The sequence below is a fragment of the Moschus berezovskii genome, chromosome 3, assembly GCF_049115385.1.
Source record: "Moschus berezovskii isolate FMDL1 chromosome 3, NW_MosBer_1.0, whole genome shotgun sequence".
Lineage (NCBI taxonomy): Eukaryota > Metazoa > Chordata > Mammalia > Artiodactyla > Moschidae > Moschus > Moschus berezovskii.
In genome coordinates this window covers 69,717,377-69,739,313 of record NC_142462.1, presented here as the reverse complement: position 1 = coordinate 69,739,313, position 21,937 = coordinate 69,717,377, and the positions used below count along the sequence as shown (strand labels likewise).

General features: G+C 39.5%; 1 protein-coding gene across 3 annotated transcripts in view; it reads right to left on the bottom strand.

The window, feature by feature from the left end:
• The window catches only part of MATCAP2 (microtubule associated tyrosine carboxypeptidase 2), a 95,145-nt gene that overhangs the window by 45,560 nt on the left and 27,648 nt on the right, over nt 1–21,937 (bottom strand). For all 3 annotated transcript variants that reach the window (XM_055420879.2, XM_088834583.1, XM_055420878.2), the window contains one exon: nt 8,416–9,116. In XM_055420879.2, coding sequence (XP_055276854.1) covers nt 8,416–8,841 — 426 coding nt within the window. In that variant the 5' untranslated portion in view covers nt 8,842–9,116. The remainder of the gene's footprint in view (nt 1–8,415; nt 9,117–21,937) is intronic.

Genomic DNA, 21,937 nt, shown 5'->3' with positions numbered 1-21,937 from the left:
AAATTTAAAAAAATCTTAATGGGACATCTTATGGCTTCATAAAAAGTTAACAAAAGGATTAGTTACTGAATGAACTGGTAAATAATGTTTATGGCTTTCCAGACATAGGGAAACACTTTCTCAAGCCACTTATGACTTAGACCAATTGGGTAAATTACACCTCTGTAGGTAAAATTGAAATTGTTTTGTTTTTTCTCTGCCCGGTCCCTCCAGAAATTGGAGACTCTTAGGTTATGGAGATGAGGGTAATTTTAAAAGCATGATTATGTTTCAATAGATATGAAATGCTAGTTCTGTTCTTTGGAGGCTTATGAAAGTTATTGTGTTAACCACACTTTTGCCCTGATGTTTAGGAGGAAAGGAAAATTTCCTAGTAAAGTGATTAGAATGTCAAAAAAATAAATAAATAAATAAATAAAACATGGCCTCAGAGAAATTTTATATCAAGACATATCAGTGAAGGTATTTGATTTCCAATGGTGTTATTTCTACCAAAAAAGGAAAATGAACACTTGTTTTGTTTTACAACATGTGATTTTATGTATTATGCATGCATTTTAATCTAACAATAAATTACCTATTCCATTTTCACTATAAACTCCAAAAGCAAGACATTTTCTGAGGACCACATTTAAAAATCTCTATGTTACGCTATCATTGGCCTCAAAACAGAGCTTATGTATAATAGATCTGGTCAATCAGAGGTGGCAAACTGGCAACCCAAGGGATAACTGTGGCCCACAAACAGGTTTTCATTGGTTCGAACAACCTTTTTTTTTCTTTAAATTAGTTGTCAACATTTACAAATTAGAAGACTTTGTATAAAATTCAAATTATCTATCTACTCTTATAATTTCTGAGGATATGATATACTAGACCCAAACTGTAGCCCAACTGCTATCTGGTCTCCAGTTTCCTGCAGTGCCCAGACAACTCCCTGCAATCATTTATGTGCAGATCCTGCACATGTGACCCTAGCTGTATAAAGTCTGCTAACCAGGAAGAAAAAAAAAATCAGAATTTATTTCTTAGCATAATGAAGTTGGGCTTCCCTGATAGCTCAGTTGGCAAAGGATCTGCCTGCAATGTAGGAGACCTCAGTTCAGTTCCTGGGTTGGGAAGTCTGCTGGAGAATGGATAAGTTACCCACCCCAGTATTCTTGGGCTTCCCTTGTGGCTCAGCTGGTAAAGAATCTGCCTGCAATGCAGGAGACCTGGGTTTGATTCCGGGTTGGGAAGATCCCCTGGAGAAGGGAAAGGCTACCCACTCCAGTATTTTGGCCTAGAGAATTCCATGGACTGTACAGTCCATGGGGTGGGTGGCAAAGAGTCGGACACGACTGAGCAACTTTCACTTCACTTCATAATAAAGTTGGTCCATCGAGATACTTACATTGAGTATTTGAACTCTAAAAATGAAAATGCAATGCTATGCCACAGAATGTTAAGCATTATGTTATTCCAATGCAGGAAAAAAGTTAGCCAGAATTATTTTCTCTAAATACCTCTGAGATTTTATGATAACTCTATCAAGCTACCTTTGATAGCATGGACCATTAACTTTCATTTACTTCAAGAAATATATTTAGGATACTCTAATTACATAAGCAGAACAGCTTTTTTTTTTTTCAGTTAGACAGATGTGGAATATATTAATACCAAGTAATATCCTAACTCTTAAATAATATGGTTACGATGGAAGTGGTCTTTTTGAGAGACATCAAATACCTTTAAAAAAATCAACTGTTTCTTGCAGTTTGCTTTCTCACCTGGTACTGTTTCACTTGTGGACATAGCTTTTTATAAGAATTCAAGTTTATGTCACTCTTAATGTTTTATTACTACTAAGACAGTATGCCTGCACTTGGTAACAGTATGACTTTGTACTCATTCTCCAAACTGTTGGAACCCCTGTGTGCTCTGAGGTATACAGTTTCTTTCCTGATGACTACTCTCCTTTCTAGAAGGTGCCTTATCTGTGCTTTCCCCTCAAGATGTTGCTGGACTTCTGGTGATAAGAGCTAATTTTACAATCCAATAATGTTAAGTGTAATACCTTCCTACTAAGTTTCAGGCTCTCACATTTTAAATTTTTGCCCCCATACTACATACTCATGTAAACACAGTTGCCAGACAGTCAGTAACGAATTTACATTTTCCTATATTAAAGATATGTTTCATTCTAAAGGAGATCAATCCTGGGTGTTCACTGGAAGGACTGATGCTAAAGCCACCTCATGCGACGAGCTGACTCACTGGAAAAGACTCTGATGCTGGGAGGGATTGGGGGCAGGAGGAGAAGGGGATGTCAGAGAATGAGATGGCTGGATGGCATCACCGACTCGATGGACATGAGTTTGAGTGAACTCCGGGAGTTGGTGACGGACAGGGAGGCCTGGCGTGCTGTGATTCATGGGGTCGCAAAGAGTCGGACACGACTGAGCGACTGAACTGAACTGAAAGATATGTTGTGAAGTTTAATGTAAAATTCACATGAATTTAATATAAAATATAGATTTGTTCACACCCTGATTTCCTTGGTTATTCTTTTCCCATTTCTGCTGTTAGGCTACCTTCTCAGTAACCTTAGTTTAAAAAGCATTCTTTTGAATTGTCAAGTTGAACACACACTGTAGGAAGAACTGCATTGAAATGGTTTTTTCCACTAGGTTTTGCACTTAAGAGAAACAAATCTCACTTACTTGTAAAGTTAATTTTAGCAAACCAAAATATTTGCCAATTATGGGTTGAGTTAATAAAGCACTGATATCTAATCTTCAGTTAACACAGCAGGCAGAAACTGGGATTTTCTATGATTAACACATGATGTGGAAAGAGAGTTAAACATTTTAACAAAACGCATGACACAACTGAATGTCACATGACACAACACAATAATAACATGAAATGGAATCTTTAAGTGATTAGTCATAGTATTTGGTGGGCTGGAACTTAGGTGTGTGGTCCTAGAAATGGCTCTCAAGGATCACTGAGTCTATTCCCCTCAATATATGAGGAAAATGAAGCAGACACTGCAGTGTTTACATGAGTATATAGTATGGGTGCAAATGAAAAACAGAAACATTCTGCACCACAGTGTACAAGAAAATCTCTGATTAAACTTCAGAGATCGGGTCTACCTCTCTCCTATAGAGCAGGAGTCCTAAAAATCAATCATAAGTCAAAGAATACTTTTTTAAAGAAGGCAATTCTTCAATTTCTTAATTACATTTATATGTCTAATAAACCTCTTACTTAAGACAGTGATTCTTATAAATAGCTATAAGATCCATTTCACTATTGGCTAAGAGGGTTATGTTTCAAAATACTGAAAAGATTAACATTTATGGAGTGCACGGATATGCTAAGATGGAAAGATGAAAAAGATATTTTACTGTATGTTTTTTACATCATTTTTTTGCAAATATATCTGCACATTTCTTCCAGTAATTATAAGTCCTTACCATCTGTTCTTCATTCATACGAACATTCTTCAATACTTAATCCCCCACCCCATCTTTCCTAACTGCATCTTCTCCTCCAGAGATTACAAGATAAGATGCCTGGAACCAAATCGAAGGTTTCAAAAAGTTTTCTTCTTTATAAATCACTTCAGTGGATTATTTTCACTTAGATGGTGGATGTTAAACATCACTTCCTTCTACAACCTCCATTTCCATTAATATGGATAATAAAAAACCGACTGTATTTGCAAATAACAACTGCTTGTGGCTTTTTCTGTTGCAGTGTTTTCTACTTACTATGGCTAGTGTAGCACCAGCACAGCAGGAAAAATAAGATATCTGCCTCGATGAGAACTATTCGAGAAGGAGGGAGCAGCGAATAATCTTGCCATTTTAGCCAATCCATACCAATGTTTCCTTCCATTAATATGGATAATCAAAAACAGACTGTATTTGCAAATAACAATTATTTTGAAAAATGTAATGCCTTAGGAATAGGAAAACAATGGATACACTACTTCACTGAAGACATTTTGAAAGTTCAATTATTTTGTTTCAGTTGAGAATAAATTTTATTTTAACCCTCTTGTCAATTCTCAGTTGTGTATACTTCACATGAAATAGAAAGGAAACAGAAGAAATGCAACGAGGACAGTGGTCAACAGAGAAAAGGTATACATTGTGGGAGCTGCAGAATCCCATGGACAGTGGAGCCTGGCGAGCTTCAGTCCTTAGGGCCATGAAGAGTCAGACACAACTGAAGCGACTTAGCACGCATGCATGTGGGAGCTGTAATGGATGTTTCTGCTTTTTCCCTGGCAGAGTCAAAGGGGCATGGGGAGAGAAGTCCGTCATCTACAATGCTATGACAGCCTTTGGGGGCACTCTGTACTTGCTTCTTTCAATTTACTCAGTTTACAGTCTAGGCACCCAGGTTTAACCTTGCTATTCTTTGCAAGGCACTAAATGACGATATATTATGGAGTTGAGACCACAGCTGTAGCTGGAAGATGGGGATGGGTGCTGAAACAGCAGAAGGTAAACACTCATCTTAAAGCTTCCAAAAATCAGCAACTAATTATCACTCTTTCACAGGTGGGCCCAAGCTCAGTTTGTAAATAGCATCCCCTGAAATTGTGCCATACAATGGTCCTTTACAAAGCTGTAAGAAGCCAGACCTTGTAACTCAGCAGGAGTCTCAAACTGACGACTATAGCCCACAGAGATGTTTTACTTGTGCAAAACTGAGCTTTTTATTTTTTTAGTATTGAGTTTTGTATTCTTCTTTTTCTAAATCTGAAATGTAAATGCCCTAAAAAAAAATTAACCTAAGCCCACTATTCCCCATTTCTTATATCCTGTAAAGTTTGCAGGAAACCAGAAGTAGCCTCAAAAGAATCCTTTCACAATGAAGTCACAGGATGCAGTTAACTTCTCCAGCAACTGAGTTGTAAAGATCATGTAAAGACTGGTCTACTAATGAAACTGATTACACACTCAGAGCCCAAGATTTATCATCATAGGCTAGTCACATAAGCACCCCTCTGCCTAGCAAATCTAAAATTCCAGGCTCCCGAAAGGAAAAGAGGTATTCAATAAAACATACTGTTTGTACAATGAGGCATGGCAGGCTCCTCTTATCACTTAGATTATCACTTAGTTTATTTCAGTATAGGAAACTGTTCAACAGTCTAAGTTCCCAGACACTGCTGCTGCTGCTGCTAAGTCACTTCAGTCGTGTCCGACTCTGTGTGACCCCACAGACGGAAGCCCACCAGGCTCCCCCGTCCCTGGGATTCTCCAGGCAAGAACACTGGAGTGGGCTGCCATTTCCTTCTCCAATGTGTGAAAGTGAAAAGTGAAAGTGAAGTCGCTCAGTCATGTCTGACTCATAGCGACCCCCTGCAGCCTACCAGGCTCCTCTGTCCATGGGATTCTCCCAGACACTAGGCTCCAATTAATCTTGCAATCAAGGCTTTCTAAGGATGGTAGTCTCAGGCCTATTCTCTTAACTCTTCTTACTCCTCTTGACCATTTCTTCCTTGACAGCCAGCAGGGTAGCCTCAGCCCAGGGTCTTTACCCAACATCCCAAAGCCTTCCTTCTCCCCCCATTTTCCAATCATTGGTGGTCCCCACTGCTCCAGCTTTACTAATAAGAACATAATTCAAACTTTAATTTATAAGCCAAAAGTTAACTTATTTTGCCTATGTTATTAACTATCACTTGATCAATCAGGGCTTCCAGCTAGCAGGATACTAGCCATGATCTACAATGAGATATGATTCCTGTTAGAGTGGAAAATTAGTGACGTAAGCTCACCCACTGGCTTTATCATATAAACATATAATTATCATTTGACTGCTGGAAATACTGCCAAGGATTCCTATCACTGCCCTGGACATCTCTCACTTCCCATCTTGTTCAACAACGTGCTGGGTCTGAACCCATTATGGATTTGATACCTAGGTTTTCCAGGATGGTCAGCCACAAAGAAGTAAGGTAGAATGTACTGGCTGCCAGGTCACTGCTCAAATGTGCCACTAAGGCTTTACTTGTAACTCATTTGATGAGGAGACACCTGACCCTGCACAGCTTTCAGCATTTTCTCATCCCAGATCCCTTCTTCAGCACCAGGAAGTACTGCACTCTTTCCTGCAAATGTCCACAATCTCAGAAAACAGACACTCAGTTTCTGACCCCCAAGGGTTGAGGAGCTGAGACTCACAATGGCTGCCAACAAGAGGCTAAGCAGGGTACAGCAGGCTCCACGTGGAGTTATTTTCAAGTCCTGCAGCCCATGCTAGATGCTCTGAACTACCTAAAGGGCCCGAGTACCTCCTGAGGAACCTACTGCCTAGGCTAGAAAAAAACTGAGTCCTGGAACTCCTTGACATTGACAGAGCAACCAATTAAGAATGAATAGAACCTGGGCACTACCTTGGTTCCACTATGGTAGACTTATCTGGCCTGGATTTACCATTGCTCTGCCAATCTGTGCACTAAAGAGGCCCACAGTCACTGTCCAACAACAATACAGACTGCTGCCTTGGAAAGATCCAGATCATGAAACTTACAAGACTACCAGCTAGGGGTTGGCAAGGCCTCAAGAGTGGAGGCCAGAGACCAGTGGGCTAGTTGGCCATCCTGACCCCTCTGAGGAGCACAATTCTAAGTCCTGAAATTAGCCCTGAAGCTGCTGCTTTAACTTCACTGCTGGGAAGGGGAAGGATGCATCATGTCAGAATTCATTCAGATGCTAAGTAGGAACTTAAGCATATTTTATGGGGGCCCTGTTCTGATGAATCTCCTTTATTTGATTAAAGTGGTTTGAAGTACATTTGGCTTTTGTTGTGATCATTCTCCCAAATGGTGGCATTTGAAGTATTTAATACCAGTCAGGTAGGATTGCTAGTCCTATTTAGAAGTCTCAAAATGACCCAAGCATAAGAAGTTGGAATTGGACTAAAATAAAGATTGTAGGGCCAGAAACCAAGCACTGTCAATTCTCAATCTTTGGAGCTGCTGATGCTTCCTAACTCCCATCCAAAGACATGAAAGAGCATTCATTTTGACCTAATGGTGGGAAATCCCTTTACCAACTGGTAGGGCTTGCAGTAAGACTCCAAATTAAAAGAATACTGATGAAGAAATCTCAGCCATCTCTTTTAGCATTAAGGGGGAAAAACACAAATAGCATTTTTATAATACTGTCAATTTTAAGGGAATGTAATACACACTGCTGCTGCTGCTGCTGCTAAGTCACGTCAGTCGTGTCCGACTCTGTGTGACCCCAGACCTACTGTATAGCACAGGGATCTCTGCTCAATACTCTATAATAACCTATATGGGGAAAGAATCTAAAAAAGAGTGGATTCATGTAGAACAGATATACTTTTCTGTACACCTGAAACAATACTATAAATCAACTATACTCCAATTAAAAGGGGGGATGCACTTTCCTGAGAAACTAAAAGAAAGAAAGAAAAAGCTTTAAAAGACTGGTCAGATTTCATATAATCTATAACAAACAATAAAAACATTTGCTGGCCACAAGTCGAAAGAACTTGCACTGCAGCAAAATGCTAAAACAGGGCATCTGCTAAAGACAAATGGAATCATGCAGCTTCATGGAGCCTACAGATTTTCAACCAGTGATGAAGCCAAGTTGAACCTAATGCATTATAAAAACCCTATACACAGTAAATTTAACCAAATGTAGTCTGCTCTTAAGATTTTAGCTCTACACCCTGAAGCTAAATATCAGCCAATTTCTCCTCAAAAACTTAAGCAGATTTTGAAGTTCATAAGACCTTAACACACAAAACTATGTGCTAAATATCTAAATTGAGCAACTGGAAAGAGATGCTTTTATCATCTGCATCATGATTTGTGAACCCTGAAGGTAATTTAAAAAATTCCATTATTTTCTTCTTTAAGTGAATACTGAAATAGTTATTTTATGATTGTTAAAAATTTCCGTAAAGCATTAAAAATTTCTTTGGCAAGTTTCAAGCCTCAGTCCCCAAAATGCCGTTTGGGGCCTAAGCAAGCTGTGAATGTAATACAATAGGGAGAAGCAGAGATATGCATGTTCCATCTAATGCATTCAAAATCAAAAAGAAAACACAAACACTTGTATGTGGATTTATGAAAGGGCCACAAGTCTGTAAATCCCAAATGAGTCAGAATCTGAAACTTTTTTCCTAATATAGTTGCTTCCTGACACAATGTTTACATAGTAGATTCTTTATAAATTTTGATTAGAGCCAAGTAATTTAAATATGGGTTGACACTCACCTAGAGATTTCTTGTCACATATTTATGTATCCTAGATGGGAGATAACTATAAATAATTGGAGTATTTTAGAACTTTTTTGGCTTTCTATAAGATAGCAAATAATTGTTTTCACTACATAAAGTGAAATCACACGACTGAAATAGCATTTTACCTGCTTAAGAAATCGATCAGATGCATTGCTGTGCTTGGCCAATACGCTTGGCAGAGAGGGATGAGCATACTCAAACTGAGGATTGTAGGTGTAGTCGGACTTGAAGAACCTCAGTTTTTCTTTCTCCAAGTTGGTGGGCTTTATGGCAGTCAGTATACAAAATTTCTTTCCAGAAAAATCATCTCCTTTTTCAAAACTTCTCGACAGCAGAGGCTGTGGCTTTGGCTTTGGAAGTGTGGAGAAAAGGTGTCGCTTCACCTTTCTTTCATTTTTGGGTTTAGATGGCAGTACTATGGTGTTTCCTGTAACAGAGATATCATGCGTAAACTTTACAGGACTTGACACTGAACTAGTGACAAACACAGCAGGCTGCCTTTCTAGGCAGTACCAAGTACTACTGCTCATCACAGGCACTGGGGCTTTCATCTTGCGAAGATCTTTACTACGTGAAGAGCTAGGAGATTTGTAGGGTTTTCTACATCTTTTGGAGCCAGTAGAAGAAGGCTGTTTTTGTGAATGATGCTTTTTCTCCTCTTTGCTCTGTAGTAGGACATTGTAACTACTGGTTCCAGTTGTGAAAATGTCCTTCAGTATTCCAGGAGATAAATGTGAAATGCTTCTTTTGCTGTCAATGATCAAGGATGCTTCTGCATTTAGAATGGACTTCTTAGCAAGCTCTTGCTCAGGCCAGTGAAGCTTTTCTGTGTTAATAAAATCAAAACAAAAGAAATAACAAAGATGCCAGATGAAGCAAACTGCTTATTATATAAAAAGCATTCTGAAGGGTCTTTAAACTTTTATAATTTTGCAACAATCTTTGGAAAACACATTTTAAATATTAAAATAATATATTATTAAATTTTGGTCAGGCTAGACATGGTCACTTCTATAAGAATGTATATACACCAAATTGGCTGTAAAAATCCTTAGCGTCAAACCATTTAGATGATCAAAGTTTATTACAGATATGAGATAATATATACAAATAATCTGAATACTCAACTCTACCAAAGCATGTAGATTTCATAGAAAGGATATACTTTCATGGTATAATTAATATCAAAGTAAAATCCAAGACACTTTCAAAGCCAACAGAATCTTGAAATCTGACACTATATATAAAGATAGCCACAGTAAAAGGACAACACTCTCTTATCTATATCAAAAACATTTTAAATTAAATAAATGATAAGTATACATTCAAGCATGTTTTAGTAATATCACTGAATATTAATTAGCTGATTTTCTTAATTTTAGGCTATAGGTTAAGATAGGACTTCCCTGGTGGCTCAGCAGTAAAGAATCCATCTGCAATGCAGGAGGCGTGGGTTCGATCCCTGCATCTGGAAGATCCCCTGAAGAAGGAAACAGCAATCCACTCCAGTATTCTTGCCTGGGAAATCCCATGGACAGAGGAGACTGGCAGGCTGCAGTCCATGGGGTCGCAAAGAGATGGACATGACTTAGCAACTAAACAACACAGGTTAACATTAAAGAAAATCAAAATTTTTCTTGCCAAGTCTTTTAAAAACTTAATTACTACATAGGATGTGCATACGAGGTAAGTAGCTTCAGTCACATCCAACTCTGTGCAACCACATGGACAGCAGTCTGCCAGGCTCCTCTGTCCATGGGATCTTCCCGGCAAGAATACTGGAGTGGGTTGCCGTGCCCTCCTCTTACGTCCAACCTGTATTGGCAGAGGATACTTTATCACTAGCACCACCAGGGAAGCCCACTATGTACGATATATCATACAAGGAGAGGTCAGTTTTCCCTTTCTCCTCCATGGATCACAGCCTTGCTGTGGCAAAAGGGCTTGCACAGCTCACTGAAGTTATGAGCCATGCTATGCAGGGCCACCCAAGACAGACAAGTCATAGTGAAGAGTTCTGACAAAATGTGGTCCACTGGAGGAGAGAATGGCAACCCACTCCAGTATTTTTGCCTGGAGAACTTCATGGACAGTGTGAAAAGGCAAAAAGATACAACACTGGAAGATGAGCACCCCAGGTTGGAAGGTGTTCAATATGCTACTAGGGAAGAGCTGAGGGCAATTACTAATAGCTCCAGTAAGAATGTAGTGGCTGGGCCAAAGCAGGAACAATACTCAGCTGTGGTTGTGTCTGGTGGTGAAAATAATGTCCAATACTATAAATAATACTGCATAGGAACATGAAATGTTAGGTCCATGAATTAAGGTAAATCAGACGTGATCAACACTGACATCTTAGGAATCAGTGAACTAAAATGGGTGATGGGAGCATTTAACTCAGGTGACTATTATATTTACTACTGTGGGCAAGAATCCCTTAGAAGAAATGGAGTAGCCCTCAAAGTCAATAAGAGTCCAAAATGCAGTACTTGGGTGCAATCTCAAAAATAACAGCATGATCTCAGTTCATTTCCTAGGCAAACCATTCAACATCACAGTAATCTGAGTCTATGCCCCAGCCACTAATGCTGAAGAAGCTGAAGTTGACTACCTCTATAAAGACCTACAACACCTTATAGAGTTAACACCAAAAATGGTATCATTTTCACCACAGGGGACTGGAATGCAAAACTAGGAAGTCAAAAGATACCTGGAATAACAGGCAAGTTATTGGACTTGGGAGTACAAAATGAAGCAGGGCAAAGGCTAACAGAGTTTTGTCAAGAGAACACACTGGTCATAGTAAATACTCTTTTCCAACAACCCAAGAGATGACTACACATGGAAATCACCAAATGGGAAATACTGAAATCAGACTGATTATATTCTTTGCAGCCAAAGATGGAGATGCTCTACACAGTCAGCAAAAACAAGACTGGGAGCTGACTGTGGCTCAGATCATGAGCTCCTTACTGCAAAATTCAGGCTTATATTGAAGAAAGTAGGGAAACCCACTAGGCCATTCAGGTATGACCTAATCAAATCCCTTATGATTATGCAGTGGATGTGACGAATAGATTCAAGGGATTAGATGTGGTGGACAGAGGGCCTGAAGAACTATGTACAGAGGTTCATAACACTGTACAGGAGGTGGTGACCAAAACCATCCTGAAGACAAAGTAATGAAAGAAGGCAAGGTGATTGAGGAGACTTTACAAACAGCTGAGGAAAGAAGAGACGTGAAAGGCAAGGGAGAAAGGAAAAGATATATCCAACTCAATGTGGAGTTCCACAGAATAGCAAGGAGTGGTAAGAAGGACTTCTTAAATGAAAAATGCAAAGAAATAGAGGAAAACAATAGAATAGGAAAGACTAGCAATCTCAAGAAAATTGGAGATATCAAGGGAACATTTCAATCAAGGATAGGCATGATAAAGGACATAAACAGTAAGCCCCTAACAGAAGAGATGAAGAAGAGGCAGCAAGAATACACAGAAGAACTATAGGGTTTTAATGACCCAGATAACCACAATATTATGGTCACTCACCTAGAGCCAGATATCCTGGAGTATGAAGTCAAGTGGGCCTTAGGAAGCAGTACTACTAACAAAGATGATGGAATTTCAGCTGAGTTATTTAAAACCCTAAAAGATGATGCTGTTAAAGTGCTGCACTCAATATGTCAGCAAATTAAAAAAACTCAGCAGTGGCCACAGGACTGGAAAAGGTCAGTTTTCATTCCAATCCCAAAGAAGGGAAATGCCAAAGAATGTTCAAACTACCATACAATTGCATTCATTTCACATGCTAGTAAGGTTATGCTCAAAATCCTTCAAGCTAGGCTTGTGTTGTGTGCTTAGTCACTCAATCGTATCTGACTCTTTGTGACCCCCATAGACTGCAGCCCACCAGGCACCTCTGTCCATGGGGATTCTCCAGGCAAGAATACTGGAGTGGGTTGCCATGCCCTTCTCCAGGGGAACTTCCCAACCGAGGGATCCAACTCAGGTCTCCCACATTGCAGGATGATTCTTTACTGACTGAGCCACTAGGGAAGCCTTAAGCAGTACTTATACCAAAAGCTTCCAGATGTACATGCTGGGTTTCAAAGAGGGAGAGGAACAAGAGATCAAATTGCCAACATTCGTTGGGTCATGGAGAAAGCAAGGGAATCCCAGAAAAACATCTCCTTCATTGACTACACTAAAACCTTTGATGGTGTAGATCACAACAAACTGGAAAATTCTTGGAGACTGGAATACCAGACCACCTTACCTGTTTCCTGAGAAACCTATATGCGGGTCGAGAAGCAACAGTTAGAATCTTACATGGAACAACTGACTGGTTCCAATATGGGAAAGAAGTACAAAAAGGCTATGTACTGTCTCCCTGCTTATTTAACTTGTATGTGGACTGTATCATGCAAAATGGTGGGCTGGATGAATCACAAGCTGGAATACAGACTGCAGGGAGAAATATCAACAACCTCAGATACGCAAATGACACCACCCTAGGCAGAAAGCAAAGAGGAATTAAAGAGCCTCTTGATGAAGGTCAAAGAGGAGAGCAGAGTGCACTCTTTCATTCCACAAATACAGGAGTATTGCTAATAGGTACATGAATCTGAAAAACATCTGTATAATTACATCGTTCTTGTCTTCACCTAGCCTCTAATATGGCTCTGAAGATAAGGCAGTTCTATGAAGATTTGAGTACTAATACGAGGTAGGATAAGTTTAAATATGAAAAACAAAAGGTACAGACAATAATCTAGAATTCAGAGAAGAGAGCAATGTGAAGAGAAACGCTTGAGGAGAATTCAGCTGAACCCTTTAAGAGCTTCCACATTCAATTAACTGACCAAGTGTTCCAGTCTGTCTTAAATTCTCTTATTTGAATTCCTATCTGACCACACTGCCTATAAAACCTTTTCTAAGTCCTTTCTGCAAATGTGATACATGATTCTCTCAAATAGCTCTCTTTTGCAAGTCTCATGGATCCTTACACCTCTAGCCCTCAACCTCTGGCTCCTACTATGGAGGCAATTTCAGTGGTAGCTGACTTGGACAGCTGCCTTCCTTGCCAAGAAAGACAATCCATTAATTCCATTTAAAAAAAAACTTTATCTACATAGATCTGTCACTCATTCATTCAAGATTAGACATTCAGGGATCCTTTCTATAATAGGTAGTAATATAGAAAAGGGAGAGGAACCAGAGATCAAATTGCCAACATCCTCTGGATCACAGAAAAAGCAAGAGAGTGTCAGAAAAACATCTACTTTATTGACTACGCCAAAGCCTTTGACTGTGTGGATCACAACAAACTGTGGAAAATTCTGAAAGAGATGGGAATACCAAACCACCTTACCTGGCCCCCGAGACATCTGTATACAGGTCAGGAAGCAACAGTTAGAACCAGACATGGAACAACAGACTGGTTCCAAATTGGGAAAGGAGTACATCAAGGCTGTATATTGTCACCCTGCTTATTTAACTTACATGCAGAGTACATCATGCAAAATGCTGGGCTGACTGAAGCACAAGTTGGAATCAAGACTGCTGGGAGAAATATCAAAAACTCAGATATGCAGATGACACCACCCTTATGGCATAAGGCAAAGAGGAACTGAAGAGCCTCTGATGAAAGTGAAAGAGGAGAGTGAAAAAGCTGGCTTAAAACTCAACATTCAAAAAACTAAGATCATGGCATCCGGTCCCATCACTTCACGGCAAATAGATGGGGAAACAATGGAAATAGTGACTGACTTTATTTTCTTGGGCTCCAAAATCACTGCAGGTGGTGACTGCAGCCATGAAATTAAAAGACACTTACTCCCTGGGAGAAAAGCTATGAGCAACCTAGACAGCATATTAAAAAGCAACCATTACTTTTCTGACAAAGGTCCATCCAGTCAAAGCTATGGTTTTTCCAGTAGTCATGTATGGATGTGAGAGCTTTTCTCTCATAAAGAAAGCTGAGCACTGAAGAACTCATGCTTTTGAACTGTGGTGTTGGAGACGACTCTTGAGAGTCCCTTGGACTGCAAGGAGAGCAAACCATTCAATTCTAAAGGAAATCAGTCCTGAATATTCATTGGAAGGACTGATGCTGAAGCTGAAGTTCCAATACTTTGGCCACCAGATGTGAAGAAGTGACTCATTGGAAAAGACCCTGATGTTGGGAAAGACTGAAGGCAGGAGGAGAAGGGGGTGACAGAGGATGAGATGGTTGGATGGCATCACTGACTTGATGGACTTGAGTCTGAGCAAGCTTTGGGAATTGGTGATGGACAGGGAAGCCTGGTGTGCTGTAGTCCACAGGGTCGCAAAGAGTCGGACATAACTAAGCAACTGAACTGAACTGAATAAATAACAACAGCACCACTATTCGTTGACACATTTATGTGAGTTTGGGATTTACCAAAGACTGTAATGTTTTATCATTTGATCTTCAGAAATGTTAAATAATTTCCTCAAGGTTATATGACAAAGTAGTGAAGAACAAACTATGATCCGAATGTGTCTGATTACAGAGTCCATGCTCATTCTATTATATAAGGACGGTCAGTCAATTATCAACAGACATTCAGTATTAAATCTGCTACACGCACAGCACTACACCTTTCTTTCTCTGTACAAGACACAGCACCCTATTAAGACATAGTAATCTGATAACGTGATCACTGACCTAGAGCCAGACATCTTGGAATGTGAAGTCAAGTGGGCCTTAGAAAGCATCGCTACGAACAATGCTAGTGGAGGTGATGGAATTCCAGTTGAGCTATTTCAAATCTTGAAAGATGATGCTGTGAAAGTGCTGCACTCAATATGCCAGCAAATTTGGAAAACTCAGCAGTGGCCACAGGGCTGGAAAAGATCAGTCTTCATTCCAATCCCAAAGAAAGGAAGTGCCAAAGAATGCTCAAACTACCGCACAATTGCACTCATCTCACACGCTAGTAAAGTCATGCTCAAAATTCTCCAAGCCAGGCTTCAGCAATATGTGAACCCTGAACTCCCAGATGTTCAAGCAGGTTTTAGAAAAGGCAGAGGCACCAGATCAAATTGCCAACATCCGCTGGATCATGAAGAAAGCAAGAGAGTTCCAGAAAACCATCTATTTCTGCTTCATTGACTATGCCAAAACCTTTGACTGTGTGGATCACAATAAAAACCTGTGGAAAATTCTGAAAGAGATGGTAATACCAGACCACCTGACCTGCCTCTTGAGAAACCTGTATGCAGGTCAGGAAGCAACAGTCAGAACTGTACATAGAACAACAGACTGGTTCCAAATAGGAAAAGGAGTATGTCAAGGCTGTATATTGTCACCCTGCTTATTTAACTTATATGCAGAGTACATCATGAGGAACGCTGGGCTGGAAGAAGCACAAGCTGGAATCAAGATTGCTGGGAGAAATATCAAAAACTCAGATATGCAGATGACATCACCCTTATGGCAGAAAGTGAAGAGGAACTCAAAAGCCTCTTGATGAAAGTGAAAGAGGAGAGTGAAAAGGTTGGCTTGAAGCTCAACATTCAGAAAACAAAGATCATGGCATCTGGCCCCATCACTTCATGGGAAATAGATGGGGAAACAGTGGAAACAGTGTCAGACTTTATTTTTTTGGGCTCCAAAATCACTGCAGATGCTGATTGCAGCCATGAAATTAAAAGACACTTACTCCTTGGAAGGAAAGTTATGACCAACCTTGATAGTATATTAAAAAGTAGAGACATTACTTTGCCAACCAAGGTCCGTCTAGTCAAGGCTATGGTTTTTCCCGTGGTCATGTATGGATGTGAGAGTTGGACTGTGAAGAGGGCTGAGCGCCGAAGAATTGATGCTTTTGAACTGTGGTGCTGGAGAAGACTCTTGAGAGTCCCTTGGACTGCAAGGAAATCCAACCAGTCCATTCTAGAGGAGATCAATCCTGGGTGTTCATTGGAGGGACTGATGCTAAAGCTGAAACTGTAATACTTTGGCCACCGCATGCGACGAGTTGACTCACTGGAAAAGACTCTGATGCTGGGAAAGGTTGGGGGCGGGAGGAGAAGGGGATGACAGAGAATGAGATGGCTGGATGGCATCACCGACTCTACGGACATGAGTTTGGGTGAACTCCGGGAGTTGGCGATGGACAGGAAGACCTGGCGTGCTGTGATTCATGGGGTCGCAGAGAGTCAGACACGACTGAGCGACTGAACTGAACTGAATCACTAATGTACGAAGATAGGTACCACGACCATGTTTTATTCATCTTTCTCTTTCTAACATCTATCAAGGTATCTGGAAGACATTCAATAAATGTACACTGAATAATTTAATGAATGGCATGACCCTTAAGCTGCCACTCTCTAACCACTGTAGATAAACATGCATTTGTAGTTCTAGAACCATTCCCTATATCTATGAGGAGATCATTGCAGAAGTGGAAAAATAACCTGGAAGACCCTGAACCAGTGGTTCTCAGTTGAGAGCAACTGTGCCCTCTAGGGCACATTTGGCTACCACAACCAGGGACTGATGCTACTGGCACCTTGTAGTTAGAGGCCAGGGTGAGGCTAAACATCCTTCAATGCATATGACAGCCTCCTTCAACAAAAGTATGCATCCTAAAATAGTGCTAAAGTAGAGAAACTGTGCACTAAATGTTAAGTTTTAAAACCCAGAAATCATAGGATTTAAGGTAAAGAAACAGGTTAAAAGTGGATAATAAACAATCCAAATACACAAGGTACTCAGAAGTCCTTCTAGTTAACATTTTCTAGGCCAACAGATGAAATCTGAATTCTACTGTCTAAAGATAACATGAAAGTATAAACTGTGTGTGTGTGAAGTCACTTCAGTGATGTCCAACTCTTTGTGACCCCGTGGACTGTAGCCCTCCAGGCTCCTCTGTCCATGGGATTCTCTAGGCAAGAATACTGGAGTGGATTGCCATGACCTCCTCCAGGGGATCTTCCCAACCCAGGGATCAAACCCAAGTCTCTAAACTAGTAGGTGCTAAATAAAATGTCTACTACATGGACAATCTGAGAGGTAGGAACTAGATTGCACAGGGACATGCTGAAGGCTGACTATACAAAGGGGCTGTTCAGTAACATAAAAAACCAGCTCCAAGTAAACAAAACAAAACTTTCATCAATGACTGGTAGGTCCCAGATCCTCACAGGTTTAATACTTAAGTGTTGCCAACTGATAGTCAAAACTGGGTAGGCTGGGCACACATGGGCTAAGGAACACAAACTGCAGTCCAAATGCCCATGAACAGTGTCGGGTTCCCTAATAAGACACCACAAATTTAGAAGAAAAGAGGTGATAATCAAAGAAAGACTGAAATGGACACTGAAAGGGAAAAAAGAGAACTGAGATAAGAACAAGGGTGCCATAAACCTAGAAAAGTCAGGTAAGGACTAAGCACAGCCAGGAAGGTAAAGTGAGGTAATCAGGTTTTTTTCATTTTCTCTTCATAATAAAAAGGAGGGGAGTTACTTCAAATTAAAATCAGTGAATAAATTGCTCTTAAGAATTCCTAATTTGGGTAGTTAATTACAGGTTTTTTAAAAAAATGAATATTCAATGTAAAAGTGCTTTATTTGGTTCCTAAAACTTAAAGAGTTTTCTGTTGTTTTGTCATAAAGCATCAGTGACCAAAATTCATAATTTTGTCCCATTGCACACAAGCTATAAACTTCAGGATAGTTAAATTCTGAACTATCTGCTAAAACACGCCCGAGTTTCAGTTCACTTGTGAATTATCTAACTGAGAGATTTAGCATTAGTCCTTTTTAAGATCCACCTGCTATTAAGTAGGCTGGGAGTACCAATGGTGTATATCTATTTCAATAAATGTGAGTCCTGCCAAATGCTGATATCCCATGAAGTTCATAAAAGCAGGGCAGGTGGGCCTTCAAACAATTCTTACAAAATAGATATAAATTAATTTCTCAAGAGTCATACTAATCTTATTTTGTTGTTACTGTTCAGTTGCTCAGTTGTGTCCAAACCTTTGTGATCTCACGGACTGCAGCACATCAGGCTTCCTTGTCCTTCACTATCTCTAGGAGTTTGCTCAAACTCATGTCCATTGAGTCGATGATGCCATCCAACCATCTCATCCTCTATTGCCCCCTTTCCTCCTGCCCTCAGTTTTTCTTAGCATCAGGATCTTTTCCTTTACAATTGACTGGTTTGATCTTGCTGTCCAAGGAATTCTCAAACAAATCTTATTTTAGTTGTATTAAGTAGTAGAAAACCTCAAAGACTGTTTTTGTAATTTTAAATACTATTGCTTAAGAAAAAATGACTTTTAAAACAGGCTTAAGAACAAAAAGATTTCAATAAAGACACCGTATTCGCCTAACTCATTTTTTACCGAAAAATTGAGACTTTAACTGTGGTGTTGGAGAAGACTCTTGAGAGTCCCTTGTACTGCAAGGAGATCCAACCAGTCCATTCTAAAGGAGATCAATCCTGGGTGTTCTTTGGAAGGACTGATGCTAAAGCTGAAACTGCAATACTCTGGCCACCTCATGCGACGAGTTGACTCACTGGAAAAGACTCTGATGCTAGGAAAGGTTGGGGGCGGGAGGAGAAGGGGACGACAGAGAATGAGATGGCTGGATGGCATCACCGACTCTGTGGACATGAGTTTGAGTGAACTCCGGGAGTTGGTGATGGACAGGGAGGCCTGGCGTGCTGTGATTCATGGGGTCGCGGAGAGTCGGACACGACTGAGCGACTGAACTGAACTGAAAGCATAAGTAGGCTACTTTGGGGGAAAGTGTAACTCACTTCCTCTCCTAAAAGTAATAAAACTCATGATCTCATATTAAGTCACTATTTAAAGTAACATTTTAGCCACCAGCAATCTGCTTCACTATAGCCTTGGAGAAAATGAAAATTTGTTGATCAAAGAAGCCATTCACCCCAAACTGATTACCCATATTAAGGGAAAATTGCAAAATAATATTACATTAAAGTTGGTGGTCAGTATAGTCACATATATACTGAAATTACCAACACAATGAAAGCTGAGTTTGTATCTAGAACTGGGGAAAAGAACACCAGGATTCCTGGCTTCCATTCCCAACTCTTTCAATAACCTCTCTGTAATAGCAGCCTAATCACTAAACCATCGGTGCCTCCTGTTCCTCATCTAAAGAAACAGGAGAGGGAGGGAACACTGTTTACTAAACTCTTAAAAGTGCTTCACAACTGAATAGGTGAGCTTTCACAGTAGTTATAAGGTCTCTCACTGAAGGAAAGATCAGATCATCAGCCTGGTGGAAAATACCATTCAACCAATTTTGACCCATAAAATGGCTATCTCATATATTTCAGTAATACTTATGAAACCTGAGAAGCTGAGATAATTTTATACCACAAAACAATATGCTGTTTAATTACAAACAGAAGGCAAAACAAAATAATCCCCAAACAAGATAAAACACTTTAATTTCACCAGGTTATTAATTACTTAAATGGTATTTGTCAATCGTAGAAAGGATGAATTAATTGTGATACATTTATATAGTAAAATATATTGCAATGAAAAAAAAAACCAATTAGGTTACAACAGTACAGATGACTCTCAGACAATACTGAGCAAACAGAGCCAGATCATATAGTTTATACTGCATAATTTCATTTATATGGTTCAAAAACAGACAAAACTAATTTATGGTACTAGAAGACAGAACAGTGATTACCTCTGGGGGAGGGGTTATAATTTGGGAGGTGGTACTAAAGTTTTAGGGGCTAAAAATGCCCTGTATTTTGTTCTGGACAGTGGTTACATATGTACAGATTCATTAGGTTGATGAAGACTTTAAGACTTGTGAACTTTACTGAATGTAAGTTAGACCATAATTTTTTACATGGTATGTTAAAAATCGGTATCTTTGAAAATGTTCATTGCCCAATTTGTCTGCATTATAATAGATAATCTTTTAATTACAATCTGAATTCAACATTATTCAATATAGTTTATCAACTGTAAGAAGAAAGAGATGAAAAGGTAGTATCATTTAAGAACTGAGAAACTCAACTCTATTTCAGGATTCTTAAAAATGTCATAGATTCCCAGTTAAGAGCATTTCAGTGTTACTCTATTAGTAGCAAGGATTCTCATAATGTGATACTATTGTTTTTTGGCCAGAAACTGCTGAGTTCTATATGCATTTAGAAGCACAAAGAGTATTCTCTAGTACCAGGAACTGTGGTCAAAGAAAACACATTAAACTGTCTAAAACAACAGTGAACATGCAAGAAAACTAACTTCCCCAGGTATTCCACGTAGGGTGAAGACAAAATTCCTAATTACGGCACATGAAGTCTCTGACGATCACTGCTCTGCCTCTCTGGCCTCAGGGTGCAGTGTCCACACACCCCCGCCCCTTCATCAGTCCATTCTAGCCTCCCTTCATTTAGTCAATCTCTCACACTCACCTCTCTCCAGACACACTTCATATTCCGTTCCCCACATATGAAGAGCTCTCCTCTCTGTTAGATTAATCCCTAGTCATCCTTCAGTTCAAACCTGTTCAGGAAAACTTCCCTGGAATGTTGACTCACTTGTCATCATTGTGGTCTTACATTTGCTTATATGATGGCTTTCCCCATCACTGAAATTTTAAGTTCCATTATGGCATAAACCTATGTTTGTTTTTGCTCACTCACTGCTGAGAGATAACCAAGGAAAGAGAATATTTGAGAGGAGAGAAAGGACACAGGGTTTAAATGCCTGAAAGTTGAGGAAAAAAATCATACCTGGATGCATAAAAAAAATCAGACAATGAGTGATTTAAAGGTAAGTTTTATTTTTTTATTTTTTTGAAGGTAAGTTTTAATGGCAGGTGCCCACTGCTGTAGAGCAAACCGGAGCTATATGCCTAAGCGTATTCATTCCAAATGGCCAAAACACTGCTCTTAGGACTTCTGTCTAGTATTTTTAAACATTCACTTTTGTTACAAAGGAGCTTCACTTCCAGATGATTAATTACTCACTTCTAATCACATACAAAATACAGGCAGTAGGAATTCATAAATGAACATAATTTTATATGGCTTCTGACAGCATTTTGTTACTCACTGATAGAGAAGACGACATCTAGCTCAATTTCAAAAACAATTTTATAGTCAGGTAAAATGTCATCTTTTGAGGCAAAAATTATTACAGACCTGCCTGTGATAAAACTTAAAAACACCTGGAGTAAATTATCAGCTAACATAGCACTGATGTCAATTGAGATTTTCATGTTGAATTTTGTGGCTTAACTCAGCATATGTTTTAACAAGTGGTTGACTTCCCTAGTGGTTGAGAAAATGGGCTTTGGAAAGGAGTTTCTCCTATTTGAATATCGGCTATTTATTAGCAGCTGTGGGTGACCCTGATCAAACTACTTGACATCTTTATGTTGCAGCTTCCTTATCTGGAAAATGGAATAAAATACTACATACCTCACAATATTAGTGGGGGGATCAAAAAAGTTAATATATGTGTAGTGCTGAGAACAATGCCGGCCTGTACTAAGAAGTGAGAACTATCAGTATCAATATTATATTCAGCTCCTAAAGAAATACTCCATGGAACACTGTAAATACCCCAGTATTTGGAATCAAATCTTATTTTACTCCTCC